Consider the following 17811-nt stretch of genomic DNA (forward strand, 5'->3'; position numbering starts at 1 on the left):
TTCAGTCTGCTTGTGAGAGGTTTGAAGTAAGGGCAGCATTATGGTAAGCTGCCAGTAATCTTTCAAGTTTGGTGCTGCTTCAGCAAGGGCTGCTGAAGGGTTGTAAATTAGTTAGGGGTAGTTAAAGATGATTTGGCACAAAAGGGTCCATAGTCAAAAGCAGAGTTAACAGATGACCTTTAGCAACTGGAGCTGGGACTTGGTCCTGGGGGAGTGGAGAGAAAGAAAAAAAAAAGTTTCAAATTGCAACCTGCCTTTCCACACTCTTTTGTTTTTCTGAAGTTTTAATGGAGGGTACTTTGGATACTTACGTGAGATGTCAAGAAGGAAGTTTTTGTTTAATGATAAAACCCAGTTATATAAATGTAACTGTATGTGCAACTCTGTGCAGTCACATTGGATGGAAGCTTGGTAATTAAATTATCCAAGGGGGTCAGGTAGAGTGGCTACTACCATCACTACGCTTCTGTCCCCAGAAGCCTTTACAGCTATTCTGAGGGAAAATGGGCCCTTTTCCCACAGAAATGGTCTATAAGGGACTGCTGCAGGCAGCAGGCAGAGAGAGAATCTCATCAAAATTATTTGACTTTTGGCTAATGTAATCAAAATCACTAAAGGATGGAAGGGGTTTCTATTGGAACTTAACTTGGCTGCTCCTGGTTGTGTCTAGTTGTACAAGCTGGAAGTGTAATCGGGTACAGTTGTGTATTTGAGTAATCACAGTGCAAGGGATGTTAGGTAAAAGAGAATTTTGTATGTGCACAGGTAAAAGGAAAAGGGGAGGAATGATGGGAACACTGAGCCTTGGGATGGCTCTGGGGGATCAGATTGTTGCTTTGGCGGGTGTGCATGAAAACTCTGTGGGCATGGGGGAGGCAGTTACACCTTGTGTAAAATTAATATGGCTAATATAATGTTATGGAGGTTAAACTATATGGAAGGAATGTGCATTTTCCCAGGACGTGTGCAGTGTATATTGGAGAAGGGGTAAAAGAAATGCAAATAAAACATGGTACTTCATTAAAATCCTAATAGTGCTCCAAAAGGGGCCACAATAGGTTGTGCTTTCTCTTTTTCAGATCTGTGTGTGTTTTGGAGCAGGAGATGAAAGTGGAAAGTAATCAGAACTCTGGTGGAAGTGAAATGTTTCCCTTTTAAGACAGTGTCTGAGCTGCTAACAGCTTTGGATCCAGAAGCAAGCTAGTAAGCCTCTGTGTAAATGCAAATTACCTAGCTGATGGGCACAAAGGAGCTGCAAATAATGAATACATCCGGTCAGCAAACAAGCTACTAGAAGACTCAGATTATGGCCCTCCAGGAAAGGGAGGTGAAAAAAACAAGTCAAGCCTGAAAATAAAGGGGACAGGTTAACCTTAAGGGGTGTGTGTGTGTGTGTATGTGTGTACAGTGCTAAAATCTGAAGCTGTGTCTCAGCTATTACCTCAGAATAAACTTAAAGCTTGGTACAGCAGAGAAACTATTGCAAACTTGGTCTGTTGTACAAGAGGAGAAACTGAGGTACGCCATCTCATGAATTTCATAAATGACCAGTGAGTGAGGTAATTCACTAGCCTGACTATAGAACGAAATAAGGACAGCCTGGAGGTAATTCTTCTGTTTTTCCTGCAATTAGCAAGGAAATTTGTAAAAGAAAGTGGTATTATTATTAAGCAATAGTCTGTCCCCACCATGGGGGTGGAAGCTGTTTCTTTTGTTTTTCAGACACTCTACAAGCAAGCTGGCGCCAGCAGAAGAATAACCCAGAATACCATGGATCTGTGTTTTGTGTTGTTTGTCTGTGGTGTTTGTCTTGTTGCTAGCATTGCTGTGTTTTAATGAACAGAAAACCTCATGATATGGGTGGGGGATGGCTTCAAAAGGCTGACCTTGGGGGGGAGATGTGTATGGGAATGCAAAATGCTCAACTAGGAGGCCAGCATCTGTGTAATAGCTACCGTGGTACCTGGAAATGGAATGGCAACTAAGGTGGCCCCCACAAGCCCTATGGAAATAATGAAAAGGGGAGGAGCTCACTGGGAATCAATGGAGGGGTGTGTAAAATAGTGTAAATCAATAGAAGATGTTTGGATGTGCCCCTCTCCTATGACTACAGAGGAGCAGGATCAATGGCCTATGCAAGGGGTGGACAACTGGGTGTACTGTGTATAAGGTGTTTTGCTGGGAATGTACATATTACTGGGGGCACAATTACACCAGCTCATAACCAAACTACACACATGTACATGCTGCTATATGGACTTTGGTGCACAAACGGATCTGTGAATCTTATTGCTGTAAATAAGCCAGTGCCTACTGCCTGATTCCATACCAAGTGGTCAAGTTGGTTTGGATAATATCCCATTTCTCTGTGAACATTCAATGGACTTATGATATGGACAAAAGCAAGCAAAACCTCCAGGGGCAGCTTGTTGCAACTGCCAGCAACTGGACACAAGATCGTGACCCCATCGAAGGAGGAGAGGCAGTGTTTTGGGGGTGTCTCGGATGTTGGACCATACTGCAGTGGTCAGGACTCAGTGTTGCTGTGGATTTTGAATTGTTAACTGTACTTGTGTTACGTTGCATAGGGAGATAACCTATAAGTAATGTAATAAGCCCTCCAAACCCTGCAGTGTACTAGACAACCCGGACCCAACCTTCTCAGGCCCACTCTAATGGGAAGTCTGGAACACTAATTGGAATAGGTGTGGTATGCCCGTATGAGAGAAGGTGCAGGGCACTATACTACACAAGGGGCAGTGGGACAAATGGAATATCGACATCTTCCACCTTGATGCCTGGCCCTATCAGGAAATGTGTCGCCATATGTCCTATGCTTTTCCAGGGATACCTGGGCAGGAGGATCCCAAAAGAAAAAGAAAAAAAAGGGGTGGAGTGTTAGGATATAGATATTCAGGCCTGTCTGCAAAGGCCTGTACTTTAAGAATTTAGGTGTATTCTTATTGCTTGGCTAGTTCTAGAGGTATAAAAGAAAGAATCAAAATCACTATCTGCTGGTGTAAGGGCCTTCTCTTACTGTGACAGTCTGAGGCCCTGTTCTTAGGCTAAGGCCTTTGGCTAAGCAGCAGAGGCAGCCATAAGCTGGGAAGCGAACGGTCACATCCTCACATTCCAAACTAGTCACATTGAAATAAGGTGCTATTGGTCTGTTAGGCACTATCAGGACAGGATTGTATTCTTATCACCTCCAGAGAAAGGGAAGTGCCTAGAAAATGTAAAAGGAAACTTAGTTTGATAGCATCCTGTCTGGCAAGAACTCACTTATCAATAGCTGGGATGTGAAACCCTCACTTCTGTATTGTCTTGTCATTATAGTTTCCACTTTGCTATTGTTTGTCTGTATAATCTCTGTCTGGTTCTGTGATTGCTCCTGTCTGCTGTATAATTAATTTTGCTGGGTGTAAACTAATTAAGGTGGTGGGATATAATTGGTTACATAATCATGTTACAATATGTTAGGATTGGTTAGTTAAATTTCAGGAAAATGATTGGTTAAGGTATAGCTAAGCAGAACTCAAGTTTTACTATATAATCTGTAGTCAATGAGGGAGGAAGTGAGTGAGTGGGTGGGGGTGGGGGAGATGGGAACAGGGAATGGGGGTAAGAAAATTGGAATCATGTTTTGCTAAAGGGGGAAATGGGAACAGGGAATGGGAGTAAGGAAGTTGGAATCATGTTTGGCTAAGGGTAGGAATGGGAACAGGGACACAGGTGTAAGGCTCTGTGGTGTCAGAGCTGGGAAGGAGGATACTAAGGAAGGAAACTGGAATCATGCTTGCTGGAAGTTCACCCCAATAAACATCAAATTGTTTGCACCTTTGGACTTTGGGTATTGTTGCTCTCTGTTCATGCGAGAAGGACCAGGGAAGTAAGTGGGTGAAGGAATAAGCCCCCTAACAACCACTTTCTTAGAAATCAGAAGGAAAACATAACAAGTACTTACTAGCTGGAAATAGCCTTTTTAGTGCTGCAGCTATTTGGTTCTGCCATATTTAAAGAGCCACCTCTAGAAAAGCATGCTGGGGAAAAATGTTCCTATAAAAGGAAAACCTTGCAGTAGAAGGACAGGAGTGCTGAGAGCCATAGAACCACCCTATAAGCCATGTATATGATGGAAACCACTTTAAGCCAGGGGGTGTAGTAGCACCCCTAGTTCTAGCACCTATGTAGGGAGAGTTAGTAGGGACTAGGAAGTCACCAGCCATGGTACTGAAGGAGGCAAGGAAAAGGCTGGTTTTAAGTATTACAGTATTATTTAAGTATTAGGTATTATTATATTTTCATGGCAGATTTTATACAGGGCTGATTTAAATGTTATATAGGATCAATTTGGGTGCTAAAATGAAACCCTCAATGAGATTAGACTGAGCTTGATAGGTCACTATTAGTAGACATTTAATCTCTTATGATAAGAATGAGGGTGTCTGATACATTAATTCAGATAGTTTTCAAAGACAGTCAAGGTTATGTTATGACTACTTCTAAAGGACCCAGACTACATCAAGCAACTGACGCTCAACTGGCAAACACCTTCAAAAGGAGTCAGAATGACTTCCAAGTAAAATGGAGGAATCTTAAACTGGATCTGAAGTTAGTCATAATGCAGCAGAAATGGAGCCCTCTTTCAGTGTAGAAGTTCAGATATACTGATTCTAATAATGACTCCAGTTCTTATATTCCATAGGGTGGAAAACAGGCTGCAGATTGTGGAGACTCAGTTCAAAGAGCTGAACTCTGCCATGGATAAACTGACACAGAAGCTGCAGTTTCAGGATAAAACCCTGGAGAAGCAGGTGGACGAGGATGAGATGTGGATATCCTTGCTGGAGCACAGGTGAGCCACAGAATTAAAAACAGCTCAGTTTCCCCTCCATGCATCAGCTGGGAGATTAGAGAATTGAGAAACGTGTAAATTGTATATGTGCAGGTGAAGATGAATAGGCTTATGCTACATTGAGTGAAAAGAATAAAACTCTTTCTATATCCAGGGATGTGGCTTTGAATTGCCTTTTACCACAAGAGAATATAGTTTGTTGATCTCAGCAAATGCAAGGCAAATTCCATTCCAAGTGCAAAAACTTCTAAAGAAATTTTAAATATGCACTAAATATTATTATATCTTAAAAACCTACACCATTTCTAAGAATACCAGAGACACCATATGCTCTTTCAAAATCTTTCAGATAATTGTGTCCCACTATAAGCAGTAACAATCAGAATCTTATTAATGCCCTGGTTTTGTTCTGCTAGCAAATAAGGCCAAATCTTTCACATTTTGGTGCCTGAAGTTAGGCTCCCATATCCATATTTAGTCATCTAAATAACAGGCTTTTTTTAAAAGGTCCTGAGCTACTCACAGTTCCCATGGAAAGCAATGGCAGCTCAGGTGCATAGTGCTTTGAAAAACAGGCTACTTTTAGATAACTCTGACCTGATCCTATGAAAACTTACAGATGTGTAACTATGGGCACATAAGTAGTCTCACTGAACTCAGTGGGACTTCTTATGAGTAAAATTACACACATGCTTAATCCTCTGCAGAACTGGGGTCTAAATACATGGCAGAGGGGCATTGCTGGCACATGATGGCATATATAACATTAGTAGACGTGCAGATGAATGAGCCCTGATGGTGTGGCTGATGTGGTTGGGTCCTCTGATGGTGTAGATACATTGGCCAAACCGGACAGTCCCTACATAAAAGAATAAATGGACGCAAATCGGACATCAGGAATGGTAACATACAAAAGCCAGTAGGAGAACACTTCAATCTTCCTGGACATTCTGTAACAGATTTGAAAGTAGCTATACTTGAACAAAAATACTTCAGAAACAGACTTCAAAGAGAAATAGCAGAACTAAAATTCATTTGCAAATTTAACACCATTAATTTGGGCTTGAATAGGGACTGGGAGTGGCTGGCTCATTACAAAAGCAGCTTTGCCTCTCCTGGAATTGACACCTCCTCATCTATTATTGGGAGTGGACATCCACCCTGATCGAATTGGCCCTGTCAGCACTGGTTCTCCACTTGTGAGGTAACTCCCTTCTCTTCATGTGTCAGTATATTTATATCTGCATCTGTAATTTTCACTCCATGCATCTGAAGAAGTGGGGTTTTTACCCACGAAAGCTTATGCTCAAATATATCTGTTAGTCTTTAAGGTGCCACCGGACTCCTTGTTGAAAATGATAACTGTGTGTTTGCCTTTTAAGTAGAAGGGTTACTGTGATGTGATGGTTGCATTACCAAGGATTACTGGGGTTACAGATCACATGAATTCTCCACTTATTACCTAAATGGGAATGAACTGAAGTATATGGGAAGTATTTTTGTCTGAGAAGTGGTTTCTGTCTCCATCTCCATGGCAGGTTCACTTCAGTGGAGATAAATCTTTTCTACAGCTATGTCAGTGAAATGCTTTGCTGCTTACATTCCCGTGTCAGAGTGAAGCTGCCAGATCTGGCGGGAGGCCTCCCCACCTTAGCCTCTGTCATGAGGCACAAAGGCAAGAACCAGAAAATTAGACTGGTGTGGGAAGCAGTGCTGGAGATGCTGGGGCTGCAAGAAGGAGATGTCCTAGCTCTATGCACCTTTTTCATCATACATTGCTCTGAAGCACAGTATTACCCAGCTAACCAGAGGCAAAAGTACACCAGTGATATCAGCACAATGATAACCAAGGTCGTGAAGAACCAGATCCTTCAAGAGAGCCTGCTGTGTGCTGTGCAGGTGGTAGAGAATGGCAGAGCACAGAGGGATCCAAAAAAGAAAGTAACCCTTGTCCAAAAATAACCTATGTGGCAGATTTCTTAAAACTCCCTTACCCACTTAGGACAAACAAGCTTACAACCTAAAGAGGTTCCTACATAAACATGCAATTACATACCCCAACTACTTTCGTGCATGTGTATATCAACACACAGATCCATACATACAAACACTCTCAACCATGACATGCTAATGTGTATCATGAGTCTGAAAAGCCAAGCAGATTCCCAGAATCAATACACCAGTCAAAAAGATTTTCGGCACCATCATGTACAAGCTCAGTATGTACACGTAAATGTGTAGCCAGAGGCTGCTGGGAAGGACACAAAGATTCTTCTGTCTCTTAGCTAAAGATTTTGACACTTGCATAATGCTGAAGAGTTCAAATGCCAACATTTTCCAGCATAAAATCTGCTTTACTGTACTTTGTATTCTCATTGCATGTCTATGAAAGCTGTAAACTGTAGTATGCAACAGAGACACTAATTTCTTGTAATAAAACTCCTTGGTTTATTGTTTAATGTGTGTTACTGGTCTGTGGAAAATCAGTATTTTCACAGAATCCTAGGAATATAGGACTGCAAGGGATCTCCTGAAGTCATCAAGTCCAGTCCACCGTCCTGAGGCAGGACCAAGCATACTTAAGACCATCCCTGACAAGTGTCTGTCCAACCTGTACTTAACTTCCAATGATGGGGATTCCACAATCTCCCTTAAAAGCCTATTCCAGAACTGAACTACCCTTATAGCCAGAAATATCTAATTTAAAATCTCCCTGACTGCAGATTAAGCCTATTAGTTCTTGTCCTTCCTTCAGTGAAGATACAGAACAATTGATCACCATCCTCTTTACAACTGCACTTAATGTATTTAAAGATTTACCAGGTCCCCTTCAGTCTTTTTTCAAGACTACACTTGTGCAGTTTTTTTTAACCTTTCCTCATAGGTCAGGTTTTCTAAACAACTTATTTTTTACAACAACAGCTCACCTCTGGACTCTCGACAGTTTATCCCTATCTTTTCTGAAGTGTGACACCCAGAATTGGACACACTACTCCCGCTGAGGCCTCACTAGTGCTGACTAGAACAGGACAATTACCTCCTGTGTTTCATATATGATACTCCTGTTAATAGACCCAAGACTGATATTACCCCTTTTTGCAACTTCATCACATTTTTGACTCATATTCAATTTATGATCCACTATAACCCTCAGATACTCTTTAGCAACACTAACCCTGGCCAGTTATTCCATTTTGTAGTTGTGCATTTGATTTTTCCTTCCTTAGGGTAGTACTTTACACTTGTCTTTACTGAATTTCATCTTGTTGATTTCTTATGAACTGCCATATTGGATCAGACCAATGGTTCATATAGCACAGTATCCTGACTCTGACAGTGGCAATTTTGGAGAGATCCACCCAAGTCTTCACCTTCTGGCATTCAGAGGTTTAGGGTCACACTGAGCATGGAGTCATATCCCTGACCCTCTTGGCTAATAGCCATTCTAGTTGCTGGACACATCTTTCATGAGCTTATCTAGTTCTTTTTTGAACGCAGTTTACTTTCAGCCATCACAATATCCCATGGTAATGAGTTCTTCGGATTGACTGTGTGTGGTGTGAAAAAGTACTTCCTTATGTTTGTATTAAACCTGCTGTCTATTAATTTCATTGCCTAACCCCTGGTTTTTGTATTGTGGAAAAGGATAACTAACATGTCTCTATTCACTTTTTCCACACTATTATTTTATACTGTTCTGTCATATGTCCCCTTAATCATCTCTTTTCTAATCTTAACAGCCCTACTCATTTTAGGCTCTACTGATATGGAAGCCATTCTATAGCTTTGATAATCTTTGTTGCCCTTCTCTGAACCTTTTTCAGTTCCACTATATCTCTTTTGAGATGTGGAGACGAGAACTGGATACACTATTCAAGGTGTGGGTGCACCCTGGATTTAAATATTGGTGCTATAATATTTTGTCTTGATTTTCTATTCCTTTCCTAATAGCGCCTAACATTCAGTAAGCCCTTTTGAACACAGCTAAAGTTTTCAGAGAACTATCCACAGTAACTCCAAGATCTCTTTCTGGAGTGGTAACAGCTAATTTAGAACCCATCATTTTATATATATATAGAGAGAGATTATTTGCACTTGTCATTGTTGAAGTTTGTCTGCCATTCTGTTGCTTAGTCACTCAGTTTTGTTAGTTCCTCGAGTACCTCTTTACAGTCAGATTTGGACTTAAAAATTTGGAATAATTTTGTGTCATTTGAAAACATTGCCATGGCCCTGTTCACCCCCTTTTACAGATCATTAGTGACTATGTTGAATAGCACTGGTCCCAGTTCAGATCAATTACCTATTTGGCAAGTTCATTTTGAATTCTAAGTGCATCCTCCAAAGTGATTGCAACCCTTCAGCTGAAGTGAGCTGTAGCTCACGAAAGCTTATGCTCAAATAAATTGGTTAGTCTCTAAGGTGCCACAAGTACTCCTTTCCCTCAGCTTTGTGTCATCTACAGAATTCATTAGCATACTCTCCACTCTCCAAGTAATTAATGAAAATATTAAATAGTATTGCCTGACTCCTGCAGGTAGGGTTACCATCTGGCCAGTATTTGACAGGCCTGGCCAGGTTTTTTAAAAATTTGCCAATTACCAGAAAAATAATTTAATCTGCCAGGGTTTTTTTTATGGGTCTAGAAATTTGCATTATTATCATAATACCCTGGGATATCTTATATTAAAAGTTTCTAATTCCAACTAAAGATGATACTTTAAATGGCTGGGGGAGGGGGGTATATTTAAGAGTTTCCTTGTAGTTAGGATTGCAGCGGTGGGGAAATCATAGAAGATCAGGGTTGGAAGGGACCTCAGGAAATTATCTAGTCCAACCCCCTGCTCAAAGCAGGGCCAATCCCCCATTTTTGCCCTAGATCCCTAAGTGGCCTATTCAAGGACTGAACTTGCAACCCTGGGTTTAGCAGGCCAACGCTCAAACCACTGAGCTTTCCCTCCCCCCCAAAGACTACAGCCTGGCTTCCACTCCCCCGGCTCCACTCGGCCAGCTGTGCCAGAGCAAGCTAAGGGCCCAGACTGGATGTAGGAAAGGGCAGCCATATCAAAGAGGAGCCGGCACGTTCAGCCGTGCCCCAGCAGCAGGCAGCTCCCAGCGCGGCTCTGGCCGCGCCCCGGCCTCTCCCAGCAGCAGGCATGGCCGGGCGGGAGATAAGTTTCTGACCCACGAGCGGCTCCTGGCAGCCCCTCGTCGTTTCTCCGCGTTCCTTTTCCTGGGGCCCGCCCTGCCTGAAATGAGATGCCTCCGCCCGCCGCCTGAGCGAGGGCGGAGCCAGCCAGGCCAGGCCCTGTAACGGGGTTGGGCGGCCGAAGCCAGGCAAGCTGGGGGTGGGACTGGGGCCCGGCCTTTCCCCTCAGTAGCCCTGGCCTCTCCTTCCTTCCTCGCTCCCGGCGGGGCCTTTAGAAGCCAAGCCGCGGCTCCCGCCCTACGGCGCGCCAGAGGACGGGGGCGGGACCCTGGGGAAGGCGGAAGCCGTGGGATCCAGAAGTGCGGGCCGCGCGCGCCTGCCGCGATGACATCAGCTGGTTGTCGCCGAGGGAGAGAGAGGGTTAAGAATCCGTTGCACTCGTGCGGCTTCGAGCTGAGGCGGGCGGTGAGTGTCAGGCTGTAGCTCGGGGGTGGTGGTTAGTGGAGGCTTCAGGCCCAGCTTATGTTGATTCCTGGGGGTAACAGGCCACTGAACTGGTGGGGAGAGATCCCTGGGCCCCTGCACTGGGGGCATAGGCAGGGACCCTGAGGGGGAAGAGGGCTCTAGGCCCTTGGACCACCGCTAGGGTTGTCAGGTGTCTGTTTTTTGGCTGGAAAGCCCAGTCGTATTGGAAAACCCGGGAGGTTCTGGTCAGCACTGCTGACTGGGCCGTTAAAAGTCCAGTTGGTGCAGGGCTGGCAGCAGGGCCATCCCTCGGCATATGCAGAATACACAGCTGTGTGGGGCACCAAATTGCCCCACATTTCATGGTGCCCTAGGCAGTTGCATGCTGCATACATGGCAGCAGCTCTGATGGCCAGCCCTATCCCCTGGCTGGCCCCTTTGTGGGCTACACTCACTACAAGGGGCAGGGCTGTCCCTAGGGTGGTGTGGTCCCGGGACAACTCTTAGTCTTCCCCCATGCTCTGTCACCGGCCTGCTCTCCATTCCACCTCTTTCCCACCCCTGCCTCTTCCCTGACTGACTGCACTTATCGGCAGGAAGTGGAGCAACCCGGCTCCAGCCTGCTCCACTCTTCCAGCTCCCAGCTGCGTCGCTCCGCTTCCCGCTGCCGGTGAGTGCAGGGGGTAGTCCTTCTCCCTCCCCAAGTGACACGGCTGGGGCGGGGGAAGCAGAGCAGGCTGGGGCCAGGTCGTTCCACTCCTGCTACTGGTGAACGCAGGGGCAGTCCTTTCCCCAGCCCCTACCCTCACCCACGCAAGCGACACGGCTGGGGCCGGGGTGCGGGAAGCAGAGCTGGCTGGGGCTGGGTTGTTCCACTTCCTACTGCTGGCGTCAGGCCCCATGCTAATACCCCGGGCCACTTTGGGCCTGTGGAGCCCCCCAAAACTCCTGCCTCCCAGGCCCCGCAGGCCTTGAGCACAGCTCACATCCTCTGCTGGGGGGAGAAGGGGGGAAGAGCAGGTGCTCGTGGTGCTTAGGGCACCATAATTGGTAGCAACGGCCATGGTTGGCAGGCTCCTTACCTGGCTCTGCGCATCTCCTGGAAGTGGTGACATGTCCATCTGGTTCCTAGGTGGAGGACAGCCATGGCCTGAGTGCTGGCTCTGCAGCTCCCATTGGCTGGGAACCATAGCCAGTGGGAGCTACGGGGGTGGTGCCTGCATGGGGAGGCAGTACACACTGCGCAGAGTTCCCTGCTTGCCCCTCTGCCTAGGAGCCGAGGGACACGTCGATGCTTCCAGGGAGCCTCCTAAGATAAGTGCTGCCTGTCTGGAGCCTGCACCCTGAACCCTCTACTGCATCCCAACCCCCTGCCCCAGTTCTGAGCCCTCCCCTGCACCCAAGCTCCCTCCTGGAGCCCATGCCCCACACCCCTCCTGCACCTCAACCCTCACTCCCGTCCTGCACCCAAACTCCCTCTCAGAGTCTGCACCCTACACGCGAATCCCTTGCCCCATCCTGGAATCTGCACCCTAACTCCCTCCCGGAGACTGAGCCCCCTCCCGCACCCAGAATCCCTCCTGAAACCTGCACCCCACATCCCCTCCCGCACCTCAGCCCAGAGCCCCCTCTCGCACCCAAACTCCCTCCTGGAGGCTGTACTCCCTGCCGCACCTTTGCCCCAGCCCTGAGCCCCCTCCTGGAGCCCACACCCTCTCCCATGCTCCAACACCTTGCCCTAGCTCTAAGTCCCCTCCCGTACCCTGAACCCCTCATTTCTGGCCCCACCCTGGAGCCTGCACCCCCAGCCACAGCCCTAGTCCCCTCCTACGCCCCAACCCCCAGCTCGGTGAAAATGAGCGAAGGAGTGGAGGGATGGAGTGAGTTGGGGGTGGGGCCTCAGAAGAGGTGGGGCAAGGGTGTTCAAATTTGTGCGATTAGAAAGTTGGCAACCCTACTGCATTGGAAGGTGAGGGGCAGGTTGGGGGAAGGAGGCCCTGCACTGGAGGGGGGCCAAGAGGATCAGTTGGGGGCGAGGGGTAACCGCTGAAACCCTGTTCTTATTTATGTGTGCAAAAATACAGGCAAGCGCGTGCATCTGAAAAATGCAAGTGGCAAGCAAACCCCAAGCTGCTGGTGAGATGCCAATGCAGCCTTCACTGCTGTGGTGTAAGTGCCCCTCTGTGCGTTACACCTGTAAATCTGAACATTATACTGGATACACAGCTGTGCTTTTTATAGAAAAGTCCTTATAAATGCAAAAATAGAACATCTTTTAAGTCTAATGCTTTTCTCCTGCTTTGTCCATTTAAATATTCATAAAAAGAGAGCCCATTTATTCAGGTATCCTGGCACTGAATAGTTCAGTCACTGTAATGGCAACATGTGCATACACTACTCTTAAAGCCTGTTTTCTGTAAATGAATCAGTTGAATAGTTACCAACAAATCTGCTCAACTATTGAAGAGTGAACATAAAATACAGGTTGCACTTAAAAGGTCAAATAAAAGTAATTTATCCTGTTAAAAAAATGAACAGTACCCAGAATTTTTGGAACTGTATCCTTAAAGCTAAGCTCCTTTAGAACAGCTCTAAAATCCTTTAACACCTACTATTAGAGCCCTTGTCCGTGTGTAGGTTATTCCTTGCATCATCTGCTACAGTCTCCTCATCATAGAATCATAGAATATCAGGGTTGGAAGGGACCTCAGGAGGTCATCTAGTCCAACCCCCTGCTCAAAGCAGGACCAATCCCCAATTAAATCATCCCAGCCAGGGCTTTGTCAAGCCTGACCTTAAAAACTTCTAAGGAAGGAGTTTCTACCACCTCACTAGGTAACGCATTCCAGTGTTTCACCACCCTCCTAGTGAAAAAGTTTTTCCTAATATCCAACCTAAACCTCCCCCACTGCAACTTGAGACCATTACTCCTTGTCCTGTCCTCTTCTACCACTGAGAATAGTCTAGAACATCCTCTCTGGAACCACCTCTCAGGTAGTTGAAAGCAGCTATCAAATCCCCCCTCATTCTTCTCTTCTGCAGACTAAACAATCCCAGTTCCCTCAGCCTCTCCTCATAAGTCATGTGTTCCAGACCCCTAATCATTTTTGTTGCCCTTCGCTGGACTCTCTCCAATTTATCCACATCCTTCTTGTAGTGTGGGGCCCAAAACTGGACACAGTACTCCAGATGAGGCCTCACCAATGTCGAATAGAGGGGGATGATCACGTCCCTCGATCTGCTCGCTATGCCCCTACATATACATCCCAAAATGCCATTGGCCTTCTTGGCAACAAGGGCACACTGCTGACTCATATCCAGCTTCTCGTCCACTATCACCCCTAGGTCCTTTTCCGCAGAACTGCTGCCTAGCCATTCAGTCCCTAGTCTGTAGCTGTGCATTGGGTTCTTCCGTCCTAAGTGCAGGACCCTGCACTTATCCTTATTGAACCTCATCAGATTTCTTTTGGCCCAATCCTCCAATTTGTCTAGGTCCCTCTGTATCCTATCCCTGCCCTCCAGCGTATCTACCACTCCTCCCAGTTTAGTATCATCCGCAAATTTGCTGAGAGTGCAAACCACACCATCCACCAGATCATTTATGAAGATATTGAACAAAACCGGCCCCAGGACCGACCCCTGGGGCACTGCACTTGACACCGGCTGCCAACTAGACATGGAGCCATTGATCACTACCCGTTGACCCCGACAATCTAGCCAACTTTCTACCCACCTTATAGTGCATTCATCCAGCCCATACTTCTTTAACTTGCTGACAAGAATACTGTGGGAGACCGTGTCAAAAGCTTTGCTAAAGTCAAGAAACAATACATCCACTGCTTTCCCTTCATCCACAGAACCAGTAATCTCATCATAAGTCATCAGACTTCACCTTGTTCACCTCCAGTCTGTATAAAATGCTGCTGTGAAAATTGCACTTCTCTCATTGCTCTGACTGTGTCACTTCCCTGTTCACTGTCCTTTCCTCACAATCTGCATCAAGTTTATCCTCCAAGTCCCAGCACAGCAAATTTACTTTCCTTATATTCCCTCTCTCTTAAGCTTCCGTTTATTCAGAAAATTCTTCCTCTCTCCTTATGTGCCAAGCTACTTTCTGTTGTTTTCTGATTCTTCCTTAAAATGTTTTCTTTGAAGCCTTCTATTGATTATTCTACTTTTGGATTTTTAATCTGTGCCACTTTGAGACTATGTATTGAGTCAGAGCTATGTTATTTGTCTGATTTAGATTATAATCTATGGAGCCAGGGCTGCATTCTTTGTGCAGTGCCAAGCGCACTGGCATCACATCAGGGAAGGTTTTGCACAACCTTCCTACTTTATTTTTCCTTTCTTCTCATCATTTTTGAGCATTCTATTACTTCTTTTGACCCAAGCAGTTAGTCAAAGATTTGGGGTCTTGCAGGTTATTATAGATAGGAGGAGAAATTGATGATGGAGCCAGGTAACTTGGATGCGGCCCTGTTTATTACAAAAGATATCCAGAGTCTGTTTCCTTTAACAAAGGGAGAATCAAATGAAAGGAGACCGTGTCCTTGCTCACTGGTACAAGCTTCTTTCACCAGCTTGAAGAAGCTTAAGCCAACTATAATAATTCATATTTAATATGATGTGAAGCTTTGAGGCTCACGATACATTGCTTCTGTCAGTGTGTACAAAAGTGAAATAGCTGAGAGTCCTGCAGAAAGATCTATGGACTTTCTAGGCCAGGGGTTCTCAAACTGGGGATTGTGACCCCTCGGGGGGTCGCAAGGTGTCAACCTCCACTCCCAAACCCTGCTTTGCATCCAGCATTTATAATAATGTTCAATGTAAAAAAGTTTTTAATTTATAAAGGGGGTCACACTGAGAGGCTTGCTGTGTGAAAGGGGTCACCAGTACAAAAGTTTGAGAACCACTGTTCTAGGCGCTTTTCAATGCTATTCTAACGGTAGTGTAGGGATGCTTCAGGTTCTTATATATTCTCCTTCTATAACATAGAATCAGCAGGGGCCCAGCAGATCAGACAGATTATCTTCTGCATTTAAAAACAAAAGAACGGCCATACTGGGTCAGACCAATGGTCCATATAGCCCAGTATCCTGTCTTCCAACGGTGGCCAATGCCAGGTGCTTCAGAGGAAATGAACAGATCAGGTAATCATCAAGTGATCCATCCCCTGTCGCTCATTCCCAGCTTGTGGCAAACAGAGGCTAGGGACACTTCAGAGCGTGGTTTGCATCCCTGCAAATCCTGGCTAATAGCCATTCATGCACCTGTTCTCCATGAATTTATCTAATTCCTTTTTGAACCCTGTTATAGTCTTGGTCTTCACAACATCCTCTGGCAAAGAGTTCCACAGGTTGACTGTATGTTGTGTGAAGAAATACTTCCTTTTGTTTGTTTTAAACCTGCTGCCCATTAATTTCATTTAGTGACACCTAGTTCTTGTGTTCCGAGAAGGAGTAAATAACACTTCCTTATTTACTTTGTCCACACCGGTCATGATTTTATAGACCTCTGTCATATTCCTGTTAGTTGTTTCTTTTCCAAGCTGAGAAGTCCCAGTCTTATTAATCTCTACTTATATGGAAGCCGTTCCATACCCCTAATAATTTTTGTTGCCCTTTTCTGAACCTTTTCCAATTCCAATATATCTTTTTGAGATGGGGTGACCAGATCTGCACGCAGTATTCAAGATATGGGTGTACCATGAATTTATGTAGAGGCAATACACTTCCTCATTTTCTGTCTTCTTATTCTATCCCTTTCCTAACGATTCCTAACACTGTTAGCTTTCTTGACTGCTGATGCACATTGGGTGGATGTTTTCAGAGAACTACCCACAATAACTCCAAGATCATAGAATCATAGAAGATTAGAGTTGGAAGAGACCTCAGGAGGTCATCTAATCCAACTCCCTACTCAAAGCAGGACCAACCCCAACTAAATCATCCCAGCCAGGGCTTTGTCAAGCTGGGACTTAAAAATCTCTAAGGATGGAGATTCCACCACCTCCCTAGGTAACCCATTCCAGTGCTTCACCGCACTCCTAGGGTATGTCTTCACTACCTGCCGGATCGGCGGGCAGTGATCAATCCAGCAGGGATCAATTTATCACGTCTAGTCTAGATGCAATAAATTGACCACCGAGCATGCTCCTGTCATCTCCTGTACTCCAGTGTCACGAGAGGCACAGGCAGAGTCGACGGGGGAACAACAGCAGTCGACTCACCACAGCGAAGACACCACGGTAAGTCGATCAAAGTACGTCGACTTCAGCTATGTTATTTACATAGCTGAAGTTGCGTAACTTAGATTGATTCCCCCCCCCCAGTGTGGACCAGGGCCTAGTGAAATAGTTGTTCCCAATATCCAACCTAGACCTCCCCCACTGCAACTTGAGACCACTGCTTCTTGTTCTGTCATCTGCCACCACTGAGAACAGCCAAGCTCCATCCTCTTTGGAACCCCCCTTCAGCTAGTTGAAGGCTGCTATCAAATCCCCCCTCACTCTTCTCTTCTGCAAACTAAATAACCCCAGCTCCCTCAGCCTTTCATAAGTCATGTGCCCCAGCCCCCTAATCATTTTCGTTGCCCTTCACCGGACTCTTTCCAATTTCTCCACATCCTTTTTGTAGTGGGGGGCCCAAAACTGGACGCAGTACTCCATGTGTGGCCTCACCAGTGCGGAATAGAGGGGAATAATCCCTTCCCTTGATCTGCTGGCAACACTCCTTCTAATGCAGCCCAATATGCAGTTAGATTTCTTGGCTACAAAGGCACACTGTTGACTCCTATCCAGCTTCTCGTCCACTGTAATCCCCAGGTCCTTTTCTGCAGAACGGCCGCTTAGCCAGTTGCTCCCTAGCCTGTTTTAGCAGTTCATGGGATTCTTCCATCCTAAGTGCAGGACTCTGCACTAGTCATTGTTGAACCTCATCAGATTTCTTTTGGTCCAATCCTCCAATTTGTCTAGGTCACTCTGGACCATATCCCTACCCTCCAGCGTATCTACCTCTCCCTCAAGCTTAGTGTCATCTGCGAACTTGCTGAGGATGCAATCCATTCCATCATCTAGATCAGTGTTTCCCAAACTTGGGACGCCGCTTGTTCAGGGAAAGCCCCTGGCGAGTCGGGCCGGTTTGTTTACCTGCCGCGTCCGCAGGTTCGGCCGATCGCGGGTCCCACTTTAGCATCTTGATCGTCCAGTAGCCCCACTGATTGTTTAGCAGGCTTCCTGCTTCTGATATACTTAAAAATTTTTTTGCTCTTACTTTTTGACTCTTTGGCTAGCTGTTCTTCAAATTCTTTTTAGACCTTCCCAGTTATATTTTACACTTCA

At 45.7% G+C, this 17811-nt stretch overlaps 2 protein-coding genes across 10 annotated transcripts in view; both read left to right on the plus strand.

Moving 5' to 3' along the window:
- The first annotated feature begins 4224 nt into the window (after positions 1–4224).
- On the plus strand, positions 4225–7047 carry SMCO1 (single-pass membrane protein with coiled-coil domains 1). Its single transcript, XM_077827234.1, has 3 exons — positions 4225–4250; positions 4706–4855; positions 6394–7047. Exons 1-3 carry the CDS (start codon positions 4225–4227, stop codon positions 6815–6817), a joined length of 600 nt encoding a protein of 199 aa, XP_077683360.1. The 3' UTR covers positions 6818–7047.
- A 3202-nt stretch (positions 7048–10249) lies between these two features.
- RNF168 (ring finger protein 168) overlaps positions 10250–17811 on the plus strand; it is a 30603-nt gene continuing 23041 nt past the window's right edge. For 4 of the 9 annotated variants that reach the window (XM_077825834.1, XM_077825839.1, XM_077825836.1 and 1 more), the window contains exon 1: positions 10251–10469. The gene's annotated coding sequence lies outside the window, so the exon portion shown is untranslated. Of the gene's footprint in view, positions 10470–12553; positions 12639–16704; positions 16720–17811 lie in introns of those variants that run through there. The other 5 variants (XM_077825833.1, XM_077825838.1, XM_077825840.1 and 2 more) reach the window with 4 other exon arrangements.

This window comes from Eretmochelys imbricata, chromosome 9, assembly GCF_965152235.1.
Source record: "Eretmochelys imbricata isolate rEreImb1 chromosome 9, rEreImb1.hap1, whole genome shotgun sequence".
Taxonomy (NCBI): Eukaryota; Metazoa; Chordata; order Testudines; family Cheloniidae; genus Eretmochelys; species Eretmochelys imbricata.

Bases quoted from the DNA above. Each gene is read 5' to 3' on its own strand.
- SMCO1 (XM_077827234.1), top strand. From the start codon at position 4,225: ATGGTACTGAAGGAGGCAAGGAAAAG. The intron at 4,251-4,705 runs GCTGGTTTTAAG...TATATTCCATAG, and splicing joins CTGAAGGAGGCAAGGAAAAG to GGTGGAAAACAGGCTGCAGA. The intron at 4,856-6,393 runs GTGAGCCACAGA...TCTCCATGGCAG, and splicing joins ATATCCTTGCTGGAGCACAG to GTTCACTTCAGTGGAGATAA.